Source organism: Blennius ocellaris, assembly GCF_963422515.1.
Source record: "Blennius ocellaris genome assembly, chromosome: 4".
NCBI lineage: Eukaryota > Metazoa > Chordata > Actinopteri > Blenniiformes > Blenniidae > Blennius > Blennius ocellaris.
The window spans coordinates 16,302,205-16,328,891 of NC_137653.1; the positions used below are offsets into that span (position 1 = coordinate 16,302,205).

The following is a 26,687-nucleotide window of genomic DNA, read 5'->3' on the forward strand; positions in this document are numbered from 1 at the left end:
ATAATTAAAGCAAACTTGCATTAGCTAATAAAGCTCTGTTACACCGGTATGTTAAAACACTTTCTAGGTTAACTAAGAAAAATAGGTATTGAGATGAGCACATGAGTATTTAAATCAGGGTTTTGCATGTGTTACTGCTTATGTCCACCTTCAGAGTATATATATAGAGATTTTTTTATTATTATTATTTATTTATTTTAATTATCATTTATGCTAAATGATCTTCCACAAAGTTAACTGTGTGAGAAAAACAAGATCAACAGAAGAAATTAAAAAAATGATGGCTAAACCCAAGAAGAAGCTAAAAGAGACAACATTTTAATAAAACCTCCATAAATAAAGCTTGTCAACTGAGGAAATGTCTCTTAGCACACACCCCTGCTAAATAGTTGGCTCACTGGGATTTTCTTTTCAAACCTTGGTCAGTAGAGAAGCAATCAAAAACATAAATGTCATTACTTGTCAGATATATAATGTATACTGATTAGCTATTCATGTTCTCCCAGTAATTTGTCTGTGACACAAGAGAATCGCAACCCCTTCCTTTGTAGAGCCAACCTATTTGACACTACAAGATCTTGTATTGTATGCCTTCATGGCCAAACAGAACAAAAATGCAAAAATATAAAAATGGCCACCATTTTTCAAATGTCTAAATGTTTTGTAATTCAGTTTTTTTTGTCTGGGAAGAACAGTTCTTAAAGGAGGGCTGCTTCTGTCCTCTGGCATTACGATAAGGTTATGTTGAAAGAATTTTCTTTTGAATACTTTTGAGAAAGATAATTATGTAAGGAATGATACATAAGGCACACATGCAAAAGATTAGAAAGTCTTCAGAAAATGAACAACCTTCAACCTATTGTAAGCAAATTCATTATTGTGTGGCTGTGTGCATAGGTAGGCAGGTACTAGATGTGTACTCTATATCTAACTACACAAGGTGTTGCAAAGATAAATTAAGAAATGTCATTATTAGGGTTACATGATTACAACAAAAATGACAGCACAATATATTTTACATATTCAGATAAAACGGGTCATTTTATGCTCCCATCAAATAATTAAAAACATGTTGAACCGATAGAGACTTTGAGCTGTCGACTTAATGCTATTGATGCATTATTGTACAACATACCATTGCATAGCGCTCAGTCTCATAGCACTGTATTTACATTGCTTTCGTATCTATATATCAATGAAGGAGAAACCCTACAGAAGGTGCAACATGCAAACTCCCCACAGAATGTTCGAAAAGCAAAGCTTGTATCTTAACACTGAGGCAAGAACACAAACCAATTCACTCTGTTTTTCTTTGGTGTAGTTTCGGTTTTGATTGCGTCTTCATTGACTATAAATAGCTGACTGCAGTGTCTTTGTTCATAAGTCGCCAGCTACCACAGCGTCTGAGACACATTCACTAATTACCAAACATAAGAAAAAAACATGTTAATTTATCAGCTGTATGTGCTACGATACAGAGTGACCGAAATTACAAATAAACATAAAGGGACAAAAGTATAATGAGCAGCATGATGCATTAAGTCAAACTTCAAACACCAACACTCAGCCAATATGTATTCATAAGTAGGTCTGCTGCAACAAAACCTCATCAAAGCACTTTTTTTTTTAATACATCAACTGCAACCCCAAAGCATACTCCTTCCTACCCACTGGCTCCAAGAAAACAACAGCCCTGCCCTGACTCTGAAAGTAAATATCACAAAAGTTCTCAACGGATGAAGTGCTTGGCTCTAACAATACCGACAAAGCTCCCGGGCTCCATTGCAGCGGTGGATGGGGAGTTCTCAAATAAGCCCAGAGAAGTCTGGCTGATGTTAACGATCTTAAAAAAAAAGCACAGATTTGGAGACTCTGGTCTTAAAGGGTACATGTCTGCAGGCTTCCAGACTTGGGTAATTGCTGTAAAATATAGCGCTCTTATACTAATGAAATGTTATGATCCTCTTCCATAAGCAAACATTCTCAGTGTTTTGAGGTCACTGCAATTTTGCAGAGCGAAGCGAAAAACGAAATAGGGGAAAATGGAAAATGTTGAGCAGAAATTGCTCCAGGATTTCAGCAGCATGACGAAAACAGTGTTTCTATTTCAATTAGTGGTGCTTTGTTGAGTTACTGTATTCTTAAATATTCTGAGGAGCGAGAATGAAGTTTTCACACTGGCATCAAGAATCACTGCAATGATATAAAATATTTAAAATGTGTCACCGCATTTGCATTAGGTGTTACATAATGGATTTCAAAGGAATTGGCAATACTGAAGGGGTTTCAAACTAACTTCCTGAAACATAACTTCCTTATGTAAATGAGGTTCTGAAAAGATGTGAGATGCAGGGAGGGAGTGGGGGCAGGATTTGGGTATGTATGTCTCTGTGCACAAGGGAATTTGTGAAATCAAGAGAGTGGGAATGGAGCGGGGAAAAAATCAAATATAAGAACAACAGATGGAGAAGAGAGAAAAATGTGTGTCAGAGTTTGAGAGAGAGAGAGAGAGAGAGAGAGAGAGAGAGAGAGAGAGAGAGAGAGAGAGAGAGAGAGAGAGAGAGAGAGAGAGAGAGAGAGAGAGAGATACAAAAAGACAGAGGCTGCGGAAGAAGAATTACGTCCTCAGAGATGATATCAGAAATAGACCAACTATAACGGAGTTCCTCTTGCACGCGGAGAAGAAACAAGCGCCTGTTATACACAGACACTGCTGACTTTATTTACAGAGATCTGACACAAACCATAATAATTAGACAGCTCCTGTTCCTGTAACCTGCGGGAGGTTCCTCAGCTCCCCGGCTTACTGCTCTCAGTGAAGGCTGAGAAAAGGATGATAAACATCTTGGGATGAGTGGATCTTTTTGAAGAGGCGTTTCAACACATGCAAATTGAGCTGGTGAGATTCTTGGCTTGGAACACAGCACAAGTCAGCATAAATAAACTGCTGCTGGCTAATAAGTAAAAGTTTATGGGCTTCATACACACTCAATTGTTCAAGGATTTTTTTTGAGCATGTGTTCATTCACACATGGTTGTCATACATTATTGGCACTGAGCCATGGTTTGGGGCAGCGATTGAATGCAAGTCTTACAGAAACCAGTGTGTCTGTAGGCCAGAATATTTCAACTCCTGTATTGTACACATTTGAATATTGTTCCAGCACAGTATTCCCTGGAAATTTACATCCAAGAAAAGACAGTGAAATGTATTGGAATGCAAGTGTGTATCAAGGTTGAAAGGTTGACACCGAGGGTGTATTTTTACTGGTGCATTGAGGACAGTTTGTGGGAGTAGAGTGAGTCTATATTGAATACATACAGCCCAGGCTCTGTGCTTGACCTTTCACTTGTACACAGTGCAACACCGCTCAAGACGAGAGGGAAGGTGCCTTTGTGTATCAGTGTTTCTATCAGAAAGAAGCAACGAGATCATGGTATCCATTTTGGAATCAGAGTGGATTATTCATGTATTTATTACTTGTAAACTGAACTATTGTAATTTTCTGTCATCCAAATAACTCTCCAAAGTGATTCAAAAGGCTTCAGCGAGAGTAATGACGGCATGAGAAACCACATCAGTCCAATATTAACTGCTTTTCATTGGCTTCCTATTTAATCTCGAGTAACATTTTAAATCCTTCTTTTAAATTATAAAGCCATTAACAGCCAGGCTCCATTGTATCTTAAAGGGCTGTTTGAAAACAAATTGTTCTTCTGGGGGGATATGGGACTAACATAGTGCTGGTTTACTGGAGGTTCCTAGGTTTTCTAAAAGTAGAATGGCAGGCAGAGCTTTCAGCTATGAAGCTCCTCTCATGTGGAACCAGATCCCACTTTCAGCAAAGGAGGCTGAAACAGTCTCTACTTTTAAGGTTAGGTGTTTTTTTTCTCTCTCTAATTTATTAAAGCTTACAGTTAGGGCTGGACCACAATACAATGGTGTCTCTCTCTCTCTCTCTCTCTCTCTCTCTCTCTCTCTCTCTCTCTCTCTCTCTCTCTCTCTAACCTCCTGCCCCCATCAAGTCTGCAGTGAGTGGCTTAGCTTGCCTTCTTATGACAAACTGTTTGCCTGTTGCTCTTTGCCCTTTTCTCTTCTTTCTTTCTATTCTCTCACCCAAATCACAACAACAGCAAGTTGCCACCTCTGAGACTGGTTCTGCAGGTTTCTTCCTGTTAAAAGGGATTTTCTTTTCCTTTCCACTGTCGCCCACGCTTGCTCAAGGTGGATTTGTTGAGTTTTTCCTCTATAAAAGAGCCTTAAGATAATTGTGTTGTCATTGGCACTATCTAAAAACATTTTACTTAAAAATGTGACAGAACTGAAATGGATAGATATATAATTCAAGGTTTTCATTGAGTACATAGCTACATGAAAGTTATAGATTTTTCTCTCTCATTCCACTGTTGTGTGCCCATGTGTTGTGTTGTTGTGTTGTGTTGTGTTGTGTTGTGTTCTTTTCCGTTACTCATTTCTGTCTGTTGAGAAGCAACAAATCGAAACGCTTCCCTCGCATGTTTTGGCGGCGCCTCATCACAGCTGTGAATACATGTCATGGCCTCTGAAAGGGTTATCATTGCTCTCAAGGTGGAGCTCTGCTATTCTCCTGGCAGGCTGGGATCCACCTCCAGAGCCGTTCCACTCGCAGAGACACTCAAAAATGAAATCATCTGATTCCCTGGGTTTAAGCTATCTTCACATCTCATCCAAGAGTATATTCGCTCCTGTTCTGTTTCATGAGATGTATTTTATAATTTTTGGTGTTATATGTCATGTTGTGTAAAAATTATCTTTCATTATATTACATAAGGCTCATAAGATTGTGTTTGTCATCAAAAACACATCTTAGGTTTACTCATAATTCACGGTATGAACTGACATATGTGGAAAACCATTTTGTTTATTAGCAACCTACTGTGTTAAGTAATTGAAAAGAATTTTATTCCTGTAAAACATGTTCTTTCCATATCGACATGGAATTCACAAGAAACAACATATGTATATGGAACTTACAAGAATTCTTGGTAATTCAATAAGTAGTTTTCAACTGTCATATATTTTTCTCAATGTACTGCTGCTATAAACTACATCACTCACATGGCGCACTTCATATGCTGACGTGAGCAATTACTGTATGTATTTCTTCATGGAAAAGATTATTTTCTGTTTTGATACGACATAAAAAAAAACATAAATGGCAGTGCATTCAGTAATTGTTCATGAAGTACTGGTAGTTGTGAGGAAGCGTCTCAAGAGAACAGAATCTACAAGCATTTCTAGACTTGACAAGTAAATAAAACTCATTTGATGAAGCATTTTCATGCTCCACATTCACACAATAGAAAATGACACTTCAAGTGGTTGTAGTTCTGCATATTCAACCAACATCAACTCGCCAAGGATTCCTGGTTAAGGACAAGCAGGAGAAGCTTCAAAAGAATACTTTTTTCAGCTCTCTTTTCAAAACATGCCTATAGCATTGACAATTTGTCACTACAGAACGAAGGAAAGTGCATTTTCCTCAAGGACATTTAAGCAAAGATTGATTGTAATATGAAGGCTGTCCTCATACCTCACAGATGAAAAAACACTGCGAGGGAGACGAAATAAAAGGGATGGGAGGATGGCAGCAGTGGTTGACAGGGGAAGGGAGAAGTAAAAACAAGGGAGTATGGGCAGAGGAGCAGAAAAACAGTGTGAGTGAGCAGATGGGGACGAGAGAAAATAGGTAATATAGAGGAAGCAATATGGGAAAAGTGCGGAGGTGGAAGAAGATGGGTAATCTGTTTATAAGTGAGAGCGAAGAGCGCCTGGATAAAGCATATGGAGCACAGTGTTATTACTGATAGATGATGTATCGAAACACCTTTCACTGGTAATTCATCTCTGTCTTTCAATTTAACACTGGCTTGTAATTTGTCTTTCTTAAAGCGTTATTATCTAATTATTTTCCTGATAGAGCAAACAATACATTCCTTATGTGCTACAATACAAGGCAGTTATATAAAACATCCGCATTCAGCAAAGTTTATAATTGGGCAAACCTTGTCTACAAATAAAGTTTTCTCATCCATCTTACACAACAAAATGACATGCAGGAGCAATTCATAAATAAAACTCTTCATCGCCTCAATCATCTGAGTCCAAACTGTATTGCTGGCATTGCTTGAGTGTCAGATCGATGGCAGAATCAGGCAGGATCGTTTTTCCCACCAGCTGTTGAATTATTCAAGCCAAGACTTCCCCTGGGGAGATTCCTGCTCTGCCTGCCAGACAGACACAGTGAGTTTGCAGCCTGGCAGGGAAGCTCGAGATCATCACAAAATTCCCAGCAGCATGGACTGCACAACGGCCCTGAGTCAACAGAGGTCAGGTGATGGGTGGCAGCGCATTGTGTGTGGTTGAGACCCTGAGAAAGATGCTATTTATTGATGTGACAAAATTTTGATTCAGGAAGATAGATTCACATTGGGCTCATTCAGAAGGTCACACGTAAACAGAGGTCGGCTTGTGATTTGTCGAGAAACAAGGAAAAGCATCTTCTGCCCTTGTACGGTTGAAAAAAAATGCTAAGAGCATGCTCAGTTTTTGGACTTTTCAACTTCATGTAAAGTGAATGCAGCAAGAATTTTTGAGATGTAGAGCAAAGTCCAAATGTAAGTCAAGCTGTCCTCTTAAAACTAATATCCTGGGAGGAAAAGTTCAAAAGTTGCTTCAGAATTAGTGGTTCTAATACATGTTTCAGCAAAGTGGGTCATTCAAGGTTAAGGCCCCGTTTACATGACAACGTTTCACGTTGCAACACCTCATCCATTGAAAAAAGGAGTGTATTTACACTGCAGCAGCAGACACACTGACAACAATGTAGTGAGTACGCCGGGCCATGGGGGGGCGCTGTAGCTTGATTTTGTGATGAAACCACACAGACAAGAACAGTATAACTGCAAAGAAAATGGAGAGCACCCGAAATCCGAATGGACCAATGATGCATAGTTGAGCAGCCAAAAACACACTTTATTTACATCTTCAAGATGTGATTTTCGAACAATAGCACAGTCGTTGGCAGCTTGACAATGCTGACAATACATCTCAGTCACTGTGGAGGCAGGTTAACTTCAACTGTTCCAGAACTGAGCAGTGAGCTCAGAGAAACACACACAGAAGTGCAGCTGAGTTTCCAATACTTATAAGACACTACTGAAATCTTGTGCAACCTTTATCACCCAAAATAAAATTTTTGTCACTTTTTACCAAATAATATTCCTCTGGAGGCACAAAACATGATTAATCTTTAGAATGTGATGCAATAACTAATTGTTTTATTTTTTTATATTTAAAAACATACAAAAACTTTATCTTAGGATATTTTGCAACTTTATTACATTTGTAACTGTTTTGCCTTTCTTGGACTTAGATGCTGTTGGACTTTTCAGTTTTGCACCCATTTAAGCTATTAAAATGGTATTTATAGTTTTAGCCATTCTGATTCGTTTATCATGTTTACAACCTGTTTACAGGTTGCAGGCGAACTAATGCATAATGGGGGAAAAGTATTGGCAGTGCAGTAAGACGTAACTTCTCTTCACTGATCACAACATGGCAACGCAAAAGACAGCAGTCTCATGGTGATGGTACAAAAAGAACACAAAGTCCAATAGTTAAAAACAATATTTGTTTGGATTTCAACATCTGCAAAGTGAATATCTACTGACATAGTGAAGTCAGTGAAACACTCATTTTAGCCAAAGTGGTGGCTATATATGGCTATGTTAGCTATCAGTTTGACATAGTATAATAAATGACAATCTCTCTCCCCTCAATCATCAGAGAAGTAGTCACAACACTGTGTCGTAAGAGGAAGATAGACACTGACACATGCTCACTCACATGCATGCTGACGTTTTTGTTTTTTTCACTCATTCATTATCTGTTTTCCCTTGGGCGGTTGGTAGCTCCATAATCAAAACCAGTCATCCCACCCACACTCTTTCCACACATCTCACTCCAGATTTCCTGTACCACACATGAGCGTGTTGCCCATCATCCCGTCCAACACCGACGGACACAGAGATGGAGCGAAAATAGTTCTGCAGGCTGAAAATAGGCAAACAATTTCACATCTACTCTGACGACTAACTCAATCATGCCCCATTCACGAGAAGATACTGACTGGCTGGCAGTTAATAAAACTGGATTCATAGAGGACGACAATTGATGTTTTTCATTATTTCCCAGTCTTACAATGAAACTGGAAGATTTTGATGTGGATTGCTAAGAAGTCAACTTTCAAACTTTTACAAATGGAATTTTTTTTTTTTTTTAATGTTTCTTTTTTTATGTTTTAAAAGTAATTTAGAAGACTGATCATTATGGGGACAATTAAGATTTGTAGTGTTTTTTTGTCCTGCTGAAATGGATAAAAATACGTAACACAGCTAAAACAGCAAAAATAAAATAAAGAGGAATCAGAAGATAAGGAAGATAAGACACCTAACAAAGATTAAATGATTCACAAAAGATTAAAAGCAGTTAAACCAGCTTTCATTTTCAAGTTGATGCTCAGTGTCGGTCGCACAGTACCTCTCAGGTAAAATCGATAAATATTAAGTAGATTTTGCTGATAGAATTTTCAGGGACATAAACTGATCACTGTATTTCTGCATCAAATCCCAGAGAGAAAGCCCACTGATAAAACATGTGAGCTGAGCTCATAAGCTGAAGTATACTGCGTATTATCTCTGCCTTTGAGCGCCACACATTGAAATTACCCTCATCTAGTCAGGAAGCGCAAAACAACATTGTTGCTACTTGTGGACAATGTCATGATGTGCTGCAGCATGTCATCACTCTGTTTTAGGGTCAATCATCCCATTGAGTGTCCTAACCTGCTGTGTTCTCCTAAAAAACAAATCGAAAAATCTGGCCGTCATGTTGGAAGCATTCGCACCTGAATCAAACTAAATCTGCAAGCATCCAATCACCTGCGCTCGTGACCATCAGCATGCCATTCAAAGCAAATCAGGCAATTAAAATGCATCGCTTGTCATGATTTGGTATAAGTGGGGATGAAAAATCTCCAATTTTCTAATTGCCAGGTGATGGTAGCTGTCCACAGCTGTGACTCACCTTCTTCAATGGCTCTGACTGAGAGCTATTAAGCTCCCATTACTCCATCACATATGTCTGGGACAGATGCTTCCATCACAGCACAATGAGTGCAATCCACACAGGTAGATGACTGTTCATGCAGCTGTCTTGTTTGTCAGACTCTGCTTTGAGTTTCAGTGAGTTCCATTTTTTATGTTTTATCTTTGGCTTTGGAGTAAATTCAATCTTTGGCAGGTGTGTCTTTGAGATGACTTTAGCAACTTGCCAGACACTTTAACTCATCACTCATCATCAAGGCACTTAAAGAGATTTATGGCGACACAGAGGGTGTTGCAAATCAGTTATTCAGTAGGTTAAATGATCTGTGTATATCTTATTTTTAGCAGTATGCATCGTTTTATAGTACAGACAAGCAGTCCTCAGTTGTGGTAAACTCAGCATTCATAAGCCTTACAATATGGATGCCCTCTTTTCAAGAAAAGTTGTGGGATGGTGATTCCGTTCTGAGCTGTGATTATCTGCATACATTAAACTGTCCATCTTATGTAAACACAGCATCTTATTTTCTTCACAGACATATTCACTTGTTGTGAGTGCTGTCACGTTGTGGACCTGCAGAGATTTATGCTCTAACCTTTGTTAGCTGTGTCAATAACTCCAGCTAAAAACAAATCCAATTATGCCATTGAATAATGAGACCCAGGAGATACCAAAATAAATCCCTCAGTCCAGAGTAACGTTTTTAAATGGTAATGAGGGATCCAAGACACGCAAGTTGTACACTCTCGTCAGATGTTAATAAAGCCCCCTCCAATTAGAGAGATTACTCACATGACTTCTGATTTCCCTCTTGCTGATTAATCAAGTATACACACTCTTCTTTCCACTTGGGGAGAACTAAGACATGAAAAGTTGAATTTTCCCATTTGAATCAGTATATATATATATATACATATATATATATGCAAATGTCCAAGTGCTTCATTTGAATGCGCTTGTCATGTAAAAAAATAGATTACACTTTTGATTTTCTTTTGTTACTGTGGTGTATTGGAGGTCTTTTTGTTGAAATAAACTATGTAATTTAACCTTTTTGAAATCTTGAACATTGTTGCTGTCACTCCTAAAACTAGAGCCGATTTTTTTTCATTGGCTAACCAGGGTTAGAAGCGGGCTCCAGTCCAAAACATTCCATGAAAAATATCAGTGCGACTTCCATCATGCAGTGAGCACACGGGTTCAGGTATGGCTGAGATTTTAAATACTTCAAACATTTAATCTTGCATTAGTTTTACTTTCCAACATGCAACCTTAGTGCACAAGAGAAACTAATTACAGACATACCCATCATACTGCAGCCACCCTAAAATGGGCCATATGTTGCGTTTCATCCAGTTCCTAATGTGAAAGCCAAGTTAGCAGTGAGACCACTTTGTTTTGTTGTAGTAAAGTGGTTGCAGCCAAAATTGAAAAAAGTGTGATAACAATAATAAATTGCATGAGCTCCCCGCGTCTTTCAAGATCAATTTTAAGGTTCTTTCAATAGTATTTAAAAGTCTTTACATATTTACTTTTGTCTAATAAACCATCACAAACGCTCAGGTACTCCGGTGCTGGCCTTTTTCTCAGTGTTAATACAAAAACTTATGGTGAGGCTGCATTTCAGCACTACGCATCACTTTTAAGAAACAGCCTTGGGAGCTGCAGAGAAGGAGCATGTTTTTAAAAGCAAGCTCAACACCTACTTTGTTACTAAGACTCTTCAATATTGAAATCTGATTGATTGATTGGTTGATTGATTGGTTGATTGGTCATTGGTTGATTGATTGATTGATTTCCACATTGCAGCCACATAAACTACTGTTAAAACAGGGAGATGTGATGTGAAAACTAGAAAATATAAATTAAAGGGTTTTCTGTCGGGGGAATCACGTGAACCTATAACTTTGGTTTTGGGGACGAGGGAGGATGTTTGGAAGTTACTGCACCCAAAATGTTTTAGTATTTGCCGATAAAACTGTAATTGGCTGCCAGCTCAGGTAATCTGAGGGCATGAAGAGTTGCATTTCATGCCTCTAAGCTCCAGGCTGTGGTCACAACCTGATTTACTCCTGAAAATGTGAAATTCATGTCACCCTTCCAACATATTTTTGGGTTATGGTCTTATCGGCATTTACAACCAGCAGCAACAATGTTTAGATTTTAATTATTGCTAATTTCTCCAGTCCTTCGCCGATACATTTGACTTTGTCTCCTGCATGACTCTGCTGCTGGCGGCAGCAGACCAACGAGCCCCGTCTGCCAGAGAGCACAGATCAAAGCCTCGTTTCAGCCTCTCAGCTACTAAAGCCAGCATGACAGTGAACCATCATTAACACTGGCAGAGTGTTACCCTTCTTCCTCTGGACTTATCATCACTTATGTTCAGCTGCTGTCGTCCGTACTCCAGACCTTACTCGTGTTTGAGGAGATTCTTACACCCAGGAATGAGAGCTGCAGGATGCAAGCTTGATGCGAGAGCATGCAGGATGGGGGAAATATGACGGCTCCAGCAATGAGACAGTTAATTCTCAGTAGCAGAGCTGCCAGAGCTGATTATAGGCATCGCTCTGTGAAGACGCTGACAACTGAACAGTGCTGCTGTCAGGGCTGGAGGGGATTATTGAGTGTAGGGTGACGAGCGACAGATTAGAATCAGCATCTTTATAATATCACTGTGGCGAAAGAATAAAAACAAAACACTTTTTTCAAACAAAGTTAATTGACAATGCATTCTTATAATTACGGGAGAGGTCCTTTACATGTGCACCTTTTATCTCTTCAAAATGTCCACTGTCCATTTCATTGACCCAGTGAAAGCATTAGTCACAGTCTGTCCATCAGTTACACAAGGGCATGGAAACAGGACATTTTAAAAGGGCACATAAGAGCATATTGAATGAGAGGAGATAGTTTGCTGTCTGAAATGCACCCATTCACTGCGTTGATAAATATGTAAAAGGAAATAATTGATTGGTTCTGTCAGGTCAGGGAAAGAGTGCCTTTCACACCTTACCAGCATGTGAAATACAATATGACTTTTTTTTCTGCGACTCAATGCAGTGTGGTGGACACGAGTAAAATATGAAAACATGTTTCAAGTCCTGTTTGTCTCTGAAATGAACCATGTTGCTGTGGCAGAATAACCATAACACTTCTTTCCACTTTCTATCTGCAAAACATGACAAGAAAGGCTGTGAGCTCCCATCACCAGATTTATTGTAATGTTCCCTTAAACAGCTGGAGGAGGAGGAGGAGGAGGAGGAGGAGGAGGAGGAGGTGGAGGACAAGTCTCAGTGTTGCAGGTATTAGGAGTGCTCCTCCTCTGTGATAACTCATCTCAAGCTTACACAGAGTGCAACTTACAGAAAAGACAAGGAGTACAGGTTCTCACACGTGAGGACTGCTGCAGTAAGAATTGAATGCATAAACTATGGTCAGATGATTCCCGTGGCTTTACTGAACGATTTTCATTAAACAGAACGGACTGCAGTGTGCACAGCCCGTGGTTATACCGTAATCTCGAGGTAGAGTGCTGCTACCTTTGGCTGCACAAGGCTTCAGGAAGTGGCTATAATCTGAGGGGGAGATTGTGCATGTTTTTGCATGCAAGATACATATATCACATAGCATTTCAATTTTGTTTCACTTTAGAAAAATGATTTTATAGCCTTTTCTGTTTATAATTTGCCTTTATTGTTAATTTTCTGAACTTTCTTTCCCAATTTCCTTATGCTTCATCTTATTTTGACTCATATCAAGAAGAAGTTTATATCTGGTTTCATGTACACCTTACCGCCACTCATCTCAAGTGTTTTATTGCTCCGTCCTTGTGTCCTATTCTGTCCTCCACAACCTCTCCTGATAACTCTTGATGGTTGTCTGCTATGCCTCATTTTCTCCTTGACTGTGTGTGTGTGTGTGTGTGTGTGTGTGTGTGTGTGTGTGTGTGTGTGTGTGTGTGTGTGTGTGTGTGTGTGCGCGTACGTGCGTGCGTGCATGCATGCGTGAGTAGAATTCTTCATATTTTGTCTTAGTTTTTGTCCATTTCGTTCCTTGAATTTGCACAACATAAAAGATTGCTTTTAGTTCCTGGATTCGCATCTGTATAATGGGTGTTCTTTCAAAACCTCATCCAGTAAACAGGTAAATTCATCCTTTTTGTTAGTTTCCTCTACTTGTATATTAACCCAAGTGTGCAATGAACACTTCCACGAAACATTAATATTTGTGGAAATTATTACTCTCAACCGAAGCTACCATTCAGTTGATTCTTAAACCTTTACCTGAGCAGCAATTGGTTTCGGCACCAAAGGTAAGAAGCAGCATCTGTGATTGGTTCACTTTATTATGTTGAGTTGATTATTGCATTAGTACAAAATCAATTAAATAAGCTGATGTGATGGTCATTGAAGATACTGTATTACATTTAGGTAAAAATGGGCTTTCTATTTCTATTTACCCGGGAATAGTGAAAGAGAAAGAAACATTTTCAATAATCTGAGGTGTTGTTTCTATTGACAGTGGACTGCCAGTGTATTATGTGCAGGAGATTGTGCTCAGCATGTCCACAGCTTGAAAAAGCAGTGTGGTCAATGTAAAGAGGTTTTAAGTTATGAAGTTATTATGTTTTAAGATATTCCAAATAACCTGCATCTTGAAAGTGAATCTTGGACTTCAATTTAAACCAATTTAAACCAAGCTTTAAATCCCAGTCACTTCATGAAGGGCATCCAGCTCATAAGCTGGCCAAGGATACATTGCAAGTCACGATGATTTGCTGTGACAAACACTGTAAAAAGGGGGGGGGGGGACGGAAGCACCTGAATTTCCTTAAATTTAGACTGCACTTGAAATATTTTATTGCTTTGCCTCACGGTGGTCTGACAGCCAATTCTGACAGAAAACCAAAGCATGTAATTCCTATTTTTCTCTCTTCAGAGCCATCAGACTCAGACGAAAGTAGTAATTTCATCACAGAGATCAGAGGAGCTGCTGGTCCGCCAAAGCCTCATTTCATTTGTTTGTTTCTGTTATAATGTGATTTTTGTTTGATACCATACACGTGAAAAATAAAGCACAAATTACGAGAAAGATTGTTTAAAACATTTTAAATGTCATGACATTTTGTAATCAAGCATTATTATTGTGATGTTACCTAAAGTTTGCTTAATTACAAAAAAAATTACTGTTGTGGAAAAATATTCAAGCAAAGGCCAAAGTAGTCCTATAAAACAGTGTTGCTATAGAAATATACAACACTGTTATAACAATATACTTAATTCTCGAAAGCGCAGATCAAAATGTTTGATAATGAATGTAAATTGTTGCCGGCTGGATGATGATTTTAAAAATAACAAGAGGTCTATCAAGTAAAATTGAGTCAAATGAAATGCTTGAAAAGATTCCACCTCCACCATACTACGTTTTACTGTAACAGTAGAAGTTGGAAAACTGCGCAGTGATATTCACCTTTATTTTTACAGTTTTGGGTTTTTGATGGATGTCATTAAATTATTGTGCCATTCACAGTAATGCCATGAATTCAACTTTTTTTATTTTTATTTAATTACAGGTACTGAATTACTTTCACCAAAGCATGCTTCTGTGTTTTACTGTGAGCAGCTTGTGTTTGCAATAATAATTTCCCTGTCATTTTTGTTGCTGGTTGGTTCAGAAAGAAGAAGCTGTAATTGATATTTTAGCGATAACAGTGTTATTGGGTGACTGTGAAAATCTCTGACAGCATGAAAAGGGACATTACTCAGTGAGATAAACTGTTATTTGGCTGTCTGTGCTAAAAACAGCTCAGTACCTTGCAGGTGAAATATGGTGGGGACAATTTAAAGGAAGCAGCTAAAAGAAACAAAATACTATCTGGCTCAGACAGAATGCCTGATGGCTGATAATGTTGCTTATTTCTTCGATATATGCAAACATGCAACGGTTTACTTGCAGTTTCATCATATCAACTTGAAAAGTAGATGATACATTAATGTTAAATTCACAACCTAAACTTGCAGCCATCTCAGGTTATATGCTGTGTGGTACCTGGATTTCATTAGACTTTATAGTAAAGATCATTATTCTTCTTGCCTCTTATTTCCTGCATTTGCTCAGATTTCAGTGAATTGCTGTTTCACTTTAATTATGGACTCTCAACCACAGCTCTTGTGCTGTTAGTGATATGAAAAAAATCACCTGCTCAGAGTAGAAATGTAACATTGCTATCACTGTCTCTAACCACGATGGACTTGTATTTGCATTTCTTAATGACTTCCTTAAACTTGCCTTCCAGTCAGCATGCAAAGATGAGCATCCCCATCTCAATATGTCTCTTATCTCAGTCTGCCTTTGTTTATCTGCTTCCTCGCCATCCACGTTTCCCCCCTCCCTACCTCGATCTCTCGCTCCACTCCTCATTTTCCCTAATAAGCTAAAGTCAGTTAGGCTGTGTGACACCAGGCTGTGTGCCCAGTCGCAGTACAAAATTACAGTGTGTGCGTGCATTTGAGACACAGAGAGGAGAACAGAATGGGGTTTATCTTACTTCTGTTGGCGGTGGAGAGTCATCTGCAAAATAATTATGTTGTGATTTGAAAAGCTTGAGCTCATATATTATACATAACATTCTACATATGGCTAATAAGCTACAGTGAAGCTTTTGGTACAGTGCATATTCACACCGAGGATGTTTTAACCTGAGGAGATGTGATGTGAATGTGCAAAAAAATCTGAGTGATGATAAGCAGTGGTGTTGAATCTCCCTCGGGGATTTCCACACAGTGTGAGAGGCTTTCATATATGTCCCAGATCCATAAAGGAAGCAAGCAAATGCTAAAACTTGGCTGCTCATTAACATGAATCTCGTTGCAAATGCCGACCATCCAGAAATTTTACAGGATTTAAGAGCAGCAACATCGGCTGCACACAGGTGTGATATAACACATGTTCTCGAACTGCAAGAACAGACTCATATCAACCCCAAGCAACCAATTAAAGTACAACAACAGCCACAAGATCTATCTTCAGCTTATCACAGATCTTAGATTAGGTGTCGCTCTCAAGAAAAGGGCAATCCATTAATGGCTTAATTGGGTCGCTGCTCTGTGTTCAGTCAATGTGAGCTTTGAACCGGTGCTCATTGACAGTCACACCTCACTCTGGCCAACGTCAACTTGTCAGTATGAAAATGTTTCAAACACTTTGTGAATTTAGGCTTTTATCCATGATGCATCCTCCACAATCCAACTTCCCTCCGTGGGCTGACAAAGACCCCAAACCTGCAACAAGAGCGATAAAGAGCACAGCAGATGTGTTCTCAGCAGGGTAATGATCTCAGTCTCCTGAGTCAGTGTGGAGTTACAATAATGAGACAAAGAAGAGTGTGACAAAAAAGAAACCCACACAACAGGAGTAGGAAGTTCTCAGAGATGACGAGAGCAACCTACCTCCTCCTTTCTAGGTCTTCGCCGCTTCTGTAGGATGTCATCTGGTAAGTAAAAACTACTCACGATTGAAAGGCATCCTTGTTCCACAACACTGCACACATAAGGCTCCAAACAAGTCCACACAAATATTTATGATTGTCAAACCCAGATCATGTTCTTGATGACTCCTCTCACGATTAATTGTTTTCCCACAGTCAGAATATGTTGATGTGGATGGTGGGGCCAAGTCGCAGTTCACGCTTTTCATCTTTTGCTCTTTCATCATCTGAGTCATGAACCAAGAATGTGTTTTTTATTTTCTAAAAAGCAAGTACCCAACACCCTGACATGTTTCATTATCATTTAACTACAACAGTGCTGAGTGAATTCTCAGAGAGTCCTCTAACCTCTAAATGTATATAGTTTTTGCATACTTTTCCAAGTTTCATCAACTCATATTAAAAAGAAAATGTTTAATCACATATTTTATATTGATTGATCTTTTGTTTTTCATTGTGTCACAAGCATTTGTACACCACCATTGTTCATTCATATGTTTAGTTGAGTTTTGGGGCATTCTGAGATGCCTTCAGTTGATGTTTGCAACTTTAATCTACACAGATTTTCAGATATTCATTTATCCATTTATAAGACAAGTGAAACTCATGTGAGCGGTAAATAAGCCATGCTAGGTGAGCTCATTACTTTTCAGTGTGACACTCATCATTTAGATCTCCTTCCATTAATAGACCTTCTATACACAAGTCACACAGTCTCTCTTCAGCTGACTGGAGAGGCTGATAAAGGGTTATGGACCATATTACAGTGATGAGTACCTTTTTATATCACTGAATTGACTTAGCAGTAAGATGGCCAAGCAGAAACAAGAGGCGCTGACTTGCATGTAAATGGCAGTTGGGCAAATAAACATTGAGCTGAATTGAGGACTATTGCTCGGCTTTGTATTCGTAGAAGGCTTTCCTGTTCAAATGCCAATTTCAAATTATTTGTTATCGGGAACCACTGACTGACAAGTCCTGTGGAAATGTAAACACTGTGTTAAGAGAAACCACAGGATGGGCTTTTGCTCAAACAGCTTTCTTGTCGAGGGCCAAGCTGTCTACACTAGTTTTCTATGTCTGACACAGCTCCTGAAGGCCTACTTTTTTTTTTTCATGACACAAATGTGCTGGAAATAACACATTGAGCATTGTGACAAATACGAACACAGTGACAGGACCTTGGGACAGACATAACCCAAGGACAATTTGTTAAGGGTTTGGAAGCTTTTCAAAAGAATAAAGAAATGTCATGACTTATTGCATTTTCAGGTAAAAATGAGAGGTCACCCATGCAGGCCCACTATTGGTGAAACACATTTGGCAACTTCCTGACGCCAGATCTTTCATTATTCTCTCCTCCAAAAATTAAAGACAAACAGCTCCTACCAAACCCACCTGTATTGTTTTTTTCTTTCTTTTTTTTTAGGGGGGGGGGTGCAATCCAACCAACACCGTTTGTCACTCGTCCTGATAATTACATGTTGTCAAAGGCAGGGGGTGTAGATTGTAATAAGGGGTATTAGCCCCCAGAGAACAGCTATGATCATGGTGGGGTTGTAAAGAGCACAAGTGCATGATGACAAAAGGAGAATTACAAAGAAGATCCAAAAGGGAAGTGCTTATCTTGAATAGGAATCTGACTCACACAACATCTGCACAAAGGATTTGGAGGAGTTGTGTGGCACTGAACTGTTAACACGTGTGCTTGACTGTGATGCTCATATGTAACTGTTGATTTCTTCTGCTTTTTCAGGAGAGTACCTCTACCATTAGTGATTAATTATAACATGGGTATACACAGATTTTAGATTCATCAAATACTGCTTTGAAAGAAACCAAACTAACATTTCTGGCTTTCGTTTTCTCGCACACAAACAGGGTGGCAGTGAAGCAGGAGAAGAAGGAAAAAAAACATCAGCCCTCCCCACTTTCCGAATGATTCCTTTTCCCCAAACTCCTCTTCTTTGTGCAAGGAGGATTCTACACCGCCACACTGTCTTTTCTACCTTCGCCAACACGTTTCAGCACAGATTGCACACATCCACATTATCAGAGAAATCATTTGCATAAAAGCAGGGGGTTGTCAGAATGGGACTCATCATTTACCTGAATGGCGCTTAATTGCGCATCAGTAATGCAGTCGCCTCATGTTTAGAGGTGGAAAAACACATAATCTAGGACCGCACGGGGCTTTGGTTAGTATACACAGGCATCCATCCAGCCATCGTCTCTCCATCCAAACGGGTTCTCTGCTATCAGACACTACTGTTCTTCATTCAGTACATTTCTTGCAATGGTCTGGGGCGGGGGGGGGGAGTTGCTGGAAGATGCAGCAGCGCGCTTCTGTGAACGTCAGAAACCCCATCAATAATGCACGCACAGCTTGTTATAGCTCAAACTCACTCTGCTTGGATGGCTCACCAACCTAAAACCCTGCATCAAAGAGGAAAGAAGCGTGTGTGTGTGTGTGTGTGTGTGTGTGTGTGTGTGTGTGTGTGTGTGTGTGTGTGTGTGTGTGTGTGTGTGTGTGTGTGTGTGTGTGTGTGTGTGTGTGTGTGTGTGTGTGTGTGTGTGTGTGTGTTCACACATGCCAGCACTGACTAGGAGGTGAAAGGCATTGAAAGCCTTGACTTTAAAGTGTCTCCTAATGGGAGGAGGAGTGACTGTCTATTCTCACTGAGTATGCTCTGTGGGAAGAGTCATTTGGTAAAGGTGGAATTTTCTTTCTTGAGATTCTCTCTGCAGTGGAAACACCAAAATGAAACACTAAAAAGGAGGTGGATAAGTTCAAGGCCAGAGGTACTGTAATTGTGTTGTTGGAATCAGAACCACACCTATGTAAATATAATGGAAACATTTTAATCTTTTACATGCAGTACTTCAAAGGAGACGCGTGGATGAGGCTTTCAGTGTTGTGTTGGCGCTGACAGCAGCCAGAGGTTACACTGGGTATAAAAGAGGCTTCTGCTTGAAAAGATGGAACATCAATGAAAGTGTCTAATAAGCACTGTACTGTTCCAAAAGCTTGTTATGTCATAATGTAATTCACTTTTCTTCACAACAGTTTTACCCAACTAAAGTTCTCACCTTCATTTGTCTTTGTGATATCGGAAAACATATCATCGTTTTAATACTCGCATGTTCTTGGCTGCACGGACAAGTTGAAGGGGATTCGGGCATCAACCGTGTATCAAGAACAGTTTTGAGAAAAGGCTGGCCTTGGTGAAGATTTAAACAACTTTCCTGCCACTTCTAAACCGAGCCACCAGGGAACTGTTGGCACGTGCCCTGCACGTTCCCATCTGCAGCCGAATGCGCGTTTTTTTCTTTTTTGCTACCGGGATACTGGATAACTTGTTACTATTCCTGCAAAACAATTGTATATTCCTGCCTATGTCCGAGCGAAAGAGTGGGGCGCATTCATAACTTTTCAACCAGCACTCTGAACACTGAACTTTGCGGACAGTCGGCTCCGCGCTCTGCGCGCCGCGCGCTCCGCGGACGCATCGGCTCACCTGCAGGAGACGGTGATCTCTACTTTGGTGGCGGGGATGTTGCCGGTAATTGGGTCGAAGTCGTACACCGATGACATGTCCTCCAGCTTGTCCATAACGTCTCCATCCATCATCTCCATGGCGAGGGACCGGGGCGGCTCGGGGGTGATCCGGGAAGCGCACAGCCTGGACCCGACGGAGCGCGTCGTGTTTGCGGTGACTCCTGAGACCAGATCAGAGACCAGCCGGCCTCCGGTCCGACCGGGGGACGCTGCCACTTCACAAATGTTGAAGCTGGAGAGGACGGAGGGGGATGGAGCACTGAGTGAGTGAACACCCGCAAAAAAAAAAAAAAAAAGCAAAGACGCACTTGGTTAACTCTCCATGTAGTGAGAATATTTCTCTTACATGCCGCAAAAAAAGAGAAAAATGAAGGGGGGAAAAAGACTATCTGAGCTTACTGCTGCGCCCTCACCAACCTGCTGCGCATCACATGGAGAGGTGGACTGCTCTCTGCTTTTGTCTTCTGTCAGTGCTCACTACACAGCTTGTGAAGAGGAGAGACCAGATACACTTAAACACACCCATCCTCCTCCCACACGGATTTGCACTCCAGTGCTGGCAACCCTGCCCATAGCCCTGTGCTGCTGCTGTCACCCTGCAACATCCTGTGTACTGCTCTCTGGACGTCTGTGCTCGTGTGTGTCTCGGATGTTAAAATGCACTCTGACGTTGCTGAGTACCATTGCAGACTATTAACTCAAGCATAATGAAAATAAAATCGTATGTAGAGGTATTTGAAACCTTTAGGATCAAACCATCAGGTTTTCTTTTAGGCTTTTGAGACACTGATCTGATCACGTCACTGGAAATTTTGATTTATTACAGTTATTCATTAAGTCCCTTAACGTTTAATATGGCACTGTTAAACTATTCTGCAAAGGCGTGGTTATAGTATTTAATCTGCAAGAATCTTTTTATCATTTTTATTGTGGCCTTTTTAAAGTCAGAAAAAATAACAATAATGTTACTGTATATAAGTTGGGCAACATCACAAGCATTTCACATCTTCTAACACTACAGTGTGTCTAGTGAGTTAAATAAAATCCCTGGAGATCTATAAACGATTATACAGCCTACATTCAATATGGTCTGATGTATGGTACAGCGGGGTTATTCACAAAAAGGTGGAATAAATGTGATTAAATATGTTTGAAAGCTGCATACTGTAGTTTTTTTTTATATTATAAGAAGTGTGAAGCATAGGTGAAACATAGCTGAAGCAGAGGTGAAGCAAAGGTGCAAAACATTGTAAGCTGATGTGACTGCAAAAGTGATCTTTTATTCTGTTTAATACAACACTTGTAGAACAGAAATTGACAAATGATCAGAAATGAAAGAACAAAGATCAGCTCGTCTTTGTGCAATTAAGCAACACATGTAGGTAGACAGTAGTCCGAGTATTACCTCACATATAAAAGCAGCTGCTGCGAAGATACGCTAACGTCAGTTCCCACTCAAGATCATTTTCAGCTCGGAAAGCAGGATGGAGAGAGACAAATGGAAGTGCCATGACATCTCTAGAAACATGGAAGATAAAAGTATTATGTACAGTATGTGGCATCAAAGTTGGATGAAAAAAGTTCAGCACCACAGCATCTGGACAGCTCCCTGAGCAAAACGTGAACTCCAGAGTGAAGAAATAGTACATGGGGTCAGATAGCTCTGCAGCCCGAATGCTGCCTGAGCCATAGTTCTACATCCAGCCAAAGGTGTGAAACCCAAATGAACTTGGACTTGGAGGTAAAGTTTTAAAAGCATCACAACAGCAACAGTTTTTTGTTATGTAGCTTCTGTGATGAAGAAGGCATTTTATGTAGCATTTTATGAAATGCAAAAACAATTAAAACGTGTTTATACTGGCCAATTCAAAAATCAATATTAATTAGAGGAAGGGAATTATGTAAAGATTTAATGTTTGCCATACATCATTTCCCCATAGTGTGCAGGTAAAAGTTGCCCTGCAAACCACATTGCGATAAATATGCTAAACTGGTTCACTCAGCTGCCAAGGAAGCAAGAAAGTGATGGGTTTGTCATTTTGGGGTAACGACAGTTCCGAAATGCAGTGTGTGTGTGTGTGTGTGTGTGTGTGTGTGTGTGTGTGTGTGTGTGTGTGTGTGTGTGTGTGTGTGTGTGTGTGTGTGTGTGTGTGTGTGTGCGTGCGTGCGTGCGTGCGTGCGTGCGTGCGTGCGTGCGTGCGTGCGTGCGTGCGTGCGTGCGTGCGTGCGTGCGTGCGTCCTTGTGTCTCACTTGTTCTAACACTCTTGTCTCTTCTCATAAATAAACAAAGAGCTGACACACATATATGAAGCGCACATTAACACTAGTGGTCATGAATAAACAAATAACCAGCTGCCACCCATAGATTGGTGGTTGTATCAGGATAGAAAACACTCCATACCAACTTGTGAAAACTGCAGTTGTCATTTTTTCTGCCACTGTGGAAGCGGAAACTCCCTAATTCTTCATGTCATTGTGCCATTTCTGTCTGCTTGCTCACTCTCATGCACACAAATCACACAACACAGAGACACATGCTGCCATAAACCATTTTTGTTGCTACTTTCATAAATGGGTGCAGAAGCACACAGCTCTTCTCTGCATGGAGCGCCGAGTGTCTGGATTCTGGAAATCAATTTACACCGGCACAGAATGCTTCTTCCCACACAGCTCTCCAGTTCAGGATCAGGAAACAGAAAAAAAACACACACACACAGACACACACACACACACACACACCTACATACGAACACACACACGCACACACACACACGAACACACACACATACACACACACTTTTCTAGCACAAATTATTTTCTTAAAAGCAACCAACAGCCTCCAAACAGAGATAAAGATGTACACACATCTGAACACACACCCCACCCATGCCAGGATGATTCATATATTCCAAAGAATGGCTGGTTGGTGTGGGTGAGTGTCTTGTTGCAGATGTTCTTGGAGTGGGTTGCCAGGATCAGGGCCAGAGGACAAAACAATGCAGGAAAAGGGAAGAAGAGGACTTTAACATCAATCTGTTCCCTTGAGAAAGCAGCCCCCTAGAAATCCAAGTGTGTAAATGGGCCATGTTTTACTTATAAATGTATTTTCCAATAACCTTGCCCTACAACAATGAATTCACCAACCAGTTCCTATTTCTATCCCGCCCTCTGCTTTGACCTCTCAATAAATTGTACATTATGGGAACTATTTTGAGTAGATTTTCTGTGAATATACAAACTCAAATGCCAAAGCTAGAGTATGAGATAGACAATACAGCATGTTGGGATGTTCTTATTTGGTCGATTATTATGAACGGCATAAACACAAGAAACCCAATATTGGAGTTGTATTGGACCCACAAAAATTCAGAAAATGTAGGAAATGCTAGATTATTGGTTTGGCTTTTACACAGTATCATTCTTTTTTACTTCAGGAGGTGTATTTTTTAATCATAAAATTAGCTTGTAGAGAAAGCAAACATTTAAACAGGGTATAATATGCATTTAGTGAAAAATATGAAACCTTATGGAATACTGGGTGAGCAAAAACGCAATACTACTCTTCATAATCGGGAAGGATGGTCCTCATAGGGTTAAAACCATATATTTCCATCATGGTGACTGACAAATAGTATATTTATACATTTTACAACAACATAGATCTTGTAGCACATTTATCAGTTGTGTCAGCCACACCCAAAGAATATAGTTATTTTATCAGCTATATAATTCAGTAGACGACAGGTCGCGAGACAAAGATAAATATACAAGTAAATAAAACAATGTACTTGTGTCACATTTATTCCTAAACATTTTGAGATGACTGTGACGTGATCAATAGGAAAGATCATTAAAATAACGAATATCTCTTTAACGTGGTATTGCAGTCCAACTGCAATGCGCAAAGAGGTGGTCATTGCTTTGTGACATTAATAACACCATAGGCGATTCAGATGTCCCTTCCCTTCCTTTTCCGTTCTTTTCTCTTGGCTTCCTGCAGTTTTCAGAGCACTAATTACTGTGTTTATTCTTACATGCGTCACGCTGGCCAAAAATATCGTCTTTCTGGAAGCAATTATGCAAAAAACAAACAAATGACCTGTCAAGCAAATGAAGTTCTCTTACAACTAAATAGGTAAGTGTTTATGTTTTCCTGAAACCTAGAAAATAAGGATATTTGTTTACTATTCTAAATTCAGTTTACTTTTGCTTTATACAAGCGGTCTTAAAAACTGAATGCTTCACCACCGTTACAAAACACCTGCATACATTAATCAAACTATTTTCATGACATCTGGTCCTGCAGGTGATGATAACCGCATGACAAGCACAACAAATTATGACAACCCAACTAACCAAGAGATGATCATTTAATTAAATGTTAATGAAAATATGTAACAAAGTAGAGGAATATATTTATTTTTACCATAGTGAAATTACAAAAAATGATCATGAACCTATGAGCATATAAATACCATGTCAGTTCCAGATTGCCTCAGAAGGTCAGTCTGGAAAGTAAAGATTTTTTTTTTTTTTTTTTTTTTTTTTAAACTTTAAAGTGGTTGAATTGCTTGGAACATTTCACGTTATTCAAAATTGATTGTGTCTTGAAATCGTTTTGCTAATGCCTGCCTTCCGCTAATAACAGCATCCCAATTTAACATGGCATTTCTCCTCATTTTGCTCTGTCAGAGATTCTGGGAGCCGTCTTTCTGCTGCCGCACCACTCAAAGTGTATTTTAAAACTATTACAGCAACAGCAATTTGATGCAGCTTAAGTCAACATCAACGGCCTCTGATTTATGATTGCACTGGGTTTAAACTGGCTGTTCTGGCTTTGTGCTTTTCTCTGAAAGAAACAACTGTGTGCCTCACTCGTCCCCTGTGGAGAAGTAGGACTATTTGATAAAAGTTCAAAAGGGCCACATGTTCTCTCCTACTGTGTGATCCCGCACTGTTGCCCAGTGGTATAATCCAGAATCAAACCCCTCCCAAGGTGGCGAACACCACAAAGAAACATTTTATGAGTGATTGCACTGAGTTTGACTAACAAACACAAGGACAGGGCCACATATGCAGTATTCATGGAGAGCCACCATGCAGCCTGGGTGGGTGATTGGCTGGCTAACGGCCCGGCGCTCCCCCTGGGCTCCAGCAGTGGGGATTCAAAAAAAGTCAATGTGGCATTAAAGCCATGAGCAAAATAAGAAAAAGAAGAACTGCACTTTTACAGAGCAGTACTCCCATGCATACACAGGCCCCGGAATAAATTCAGAGCTTTAACACACATTCTGAGCTTCTACTTACCCAAAAAGTTTTAATGGTGGGGAAAGTTCACCACTGTGTCCTTCTGGGAAAGTGTTGTTCCTTTTGTTTGTTTGGGTTTTTTTAACCAGTAAAGTATGTGTTAGGCAGGGCTAGCTATTCACTAATAAATATATATTGTGACAAAGTTTGAAAGCTGAAATTAGTCCTAGGCTAAGAAGCAGCTGCCAAAAGGCAAAGTTTCCACAGAAAACTTTAAAAACAGCCACAGAGCAATTTGCTAAAAGTCACACAAGACTACACAATTACTTCTTCACTTAATTTATGTACTTTTTGAGGTCTTCGGTTGCATGAATACAACATTAAATGTTTTCCAATTAAAATGACTAATTAGAGCACTAGTTTGATATTTTCGTCCACATGTGTCTAATTTGCTGTGCAGAAAAGCGTGCTGTAAATGAACTCTCATCTTATAAAAAAGTACCAGTTAGTTAAGGAGACATACACAAGACCTTTGGGGAGAGTGGTGACCCCAGTCAGAGGTTAACCCACCGGTCACACAGTTATGAAGATCTGTCCCCAAAAACGAGATCCAGAATTCATTAAAGACAATTGCTCTGTATCATAAACTGTGACTGATTTGACTCATTACTGAAATTAGAAGTGAGAAAAAAAGGCTCTTCCTTTTGTAAAGCTGGTTGAGTGTCATATTAATCAAATATCAATCTACTATTAATTAGACAAAGACCTATCAGAAAAGCCATTCTTATGTGAGTCTTTAAACTCCACTATTGCTGTGGTCATGAGTTACATTTCCATTTCCATACATAAACAACGTTTTGTCCAACTTGAAGGTGAGTAGCATCAGGGCTACAAGGGTACTGGAGAGGTCAACGGTCCATCACAGGGCAAATGCAGAGAGAAAAACACACACAAAGCTTCCAGACTGGACATCGAACAATGAACATTGAAGTGAGAGCAAATCGCTACACCACTGGGCGACTGAGAAATTAAAGAATTGAAGGGATTTTGGATTCAAATTAAACTATTCGGTGAAAGTACTGATCTTATCTAATAATACTTTACACTGAATAGGCTGATTTCCTACAGTGTTGAACAGTACATGAAACGCCTCTCCCTGTCTGGGTTTCAAAGGCCTATTGTCAGACAGTATAAAGTAAAAGCTTAATAAGATGTTGTAGTAACGAGCACTCTTACATCTGGA

At 39.8% G+C, this 26,687-nt stretch overlaps 1 protein-coding gene across 2 annotated transcripts in view; it reads right to left on the bottom strand.

Moving 5' to 3' along the window:
- cpne5b (copine Vb) overlaps positions 1 to 20,274 on the bottom strand; it is a gene marked incomplete at both ends in the record, with an annotated part of 120,656 nt that extends 100,382 nt beyond the window's left edge. For both annotated transcript variants that reach the window (XM_080495739.1, XM_080495738.1), the window contains one exon: positions 20,156 to 20,274. In XM_080495739.1, the coding sequence (XP_080351865.1) occupies positions 20,156 to 20,274 (119 nt within the window). The remainder of the gene's footprint in view (positions 1 to 20,155) is intronic.
- Positions 20,275 to 26,687: the final 6,413 nt, after the last annotated feature.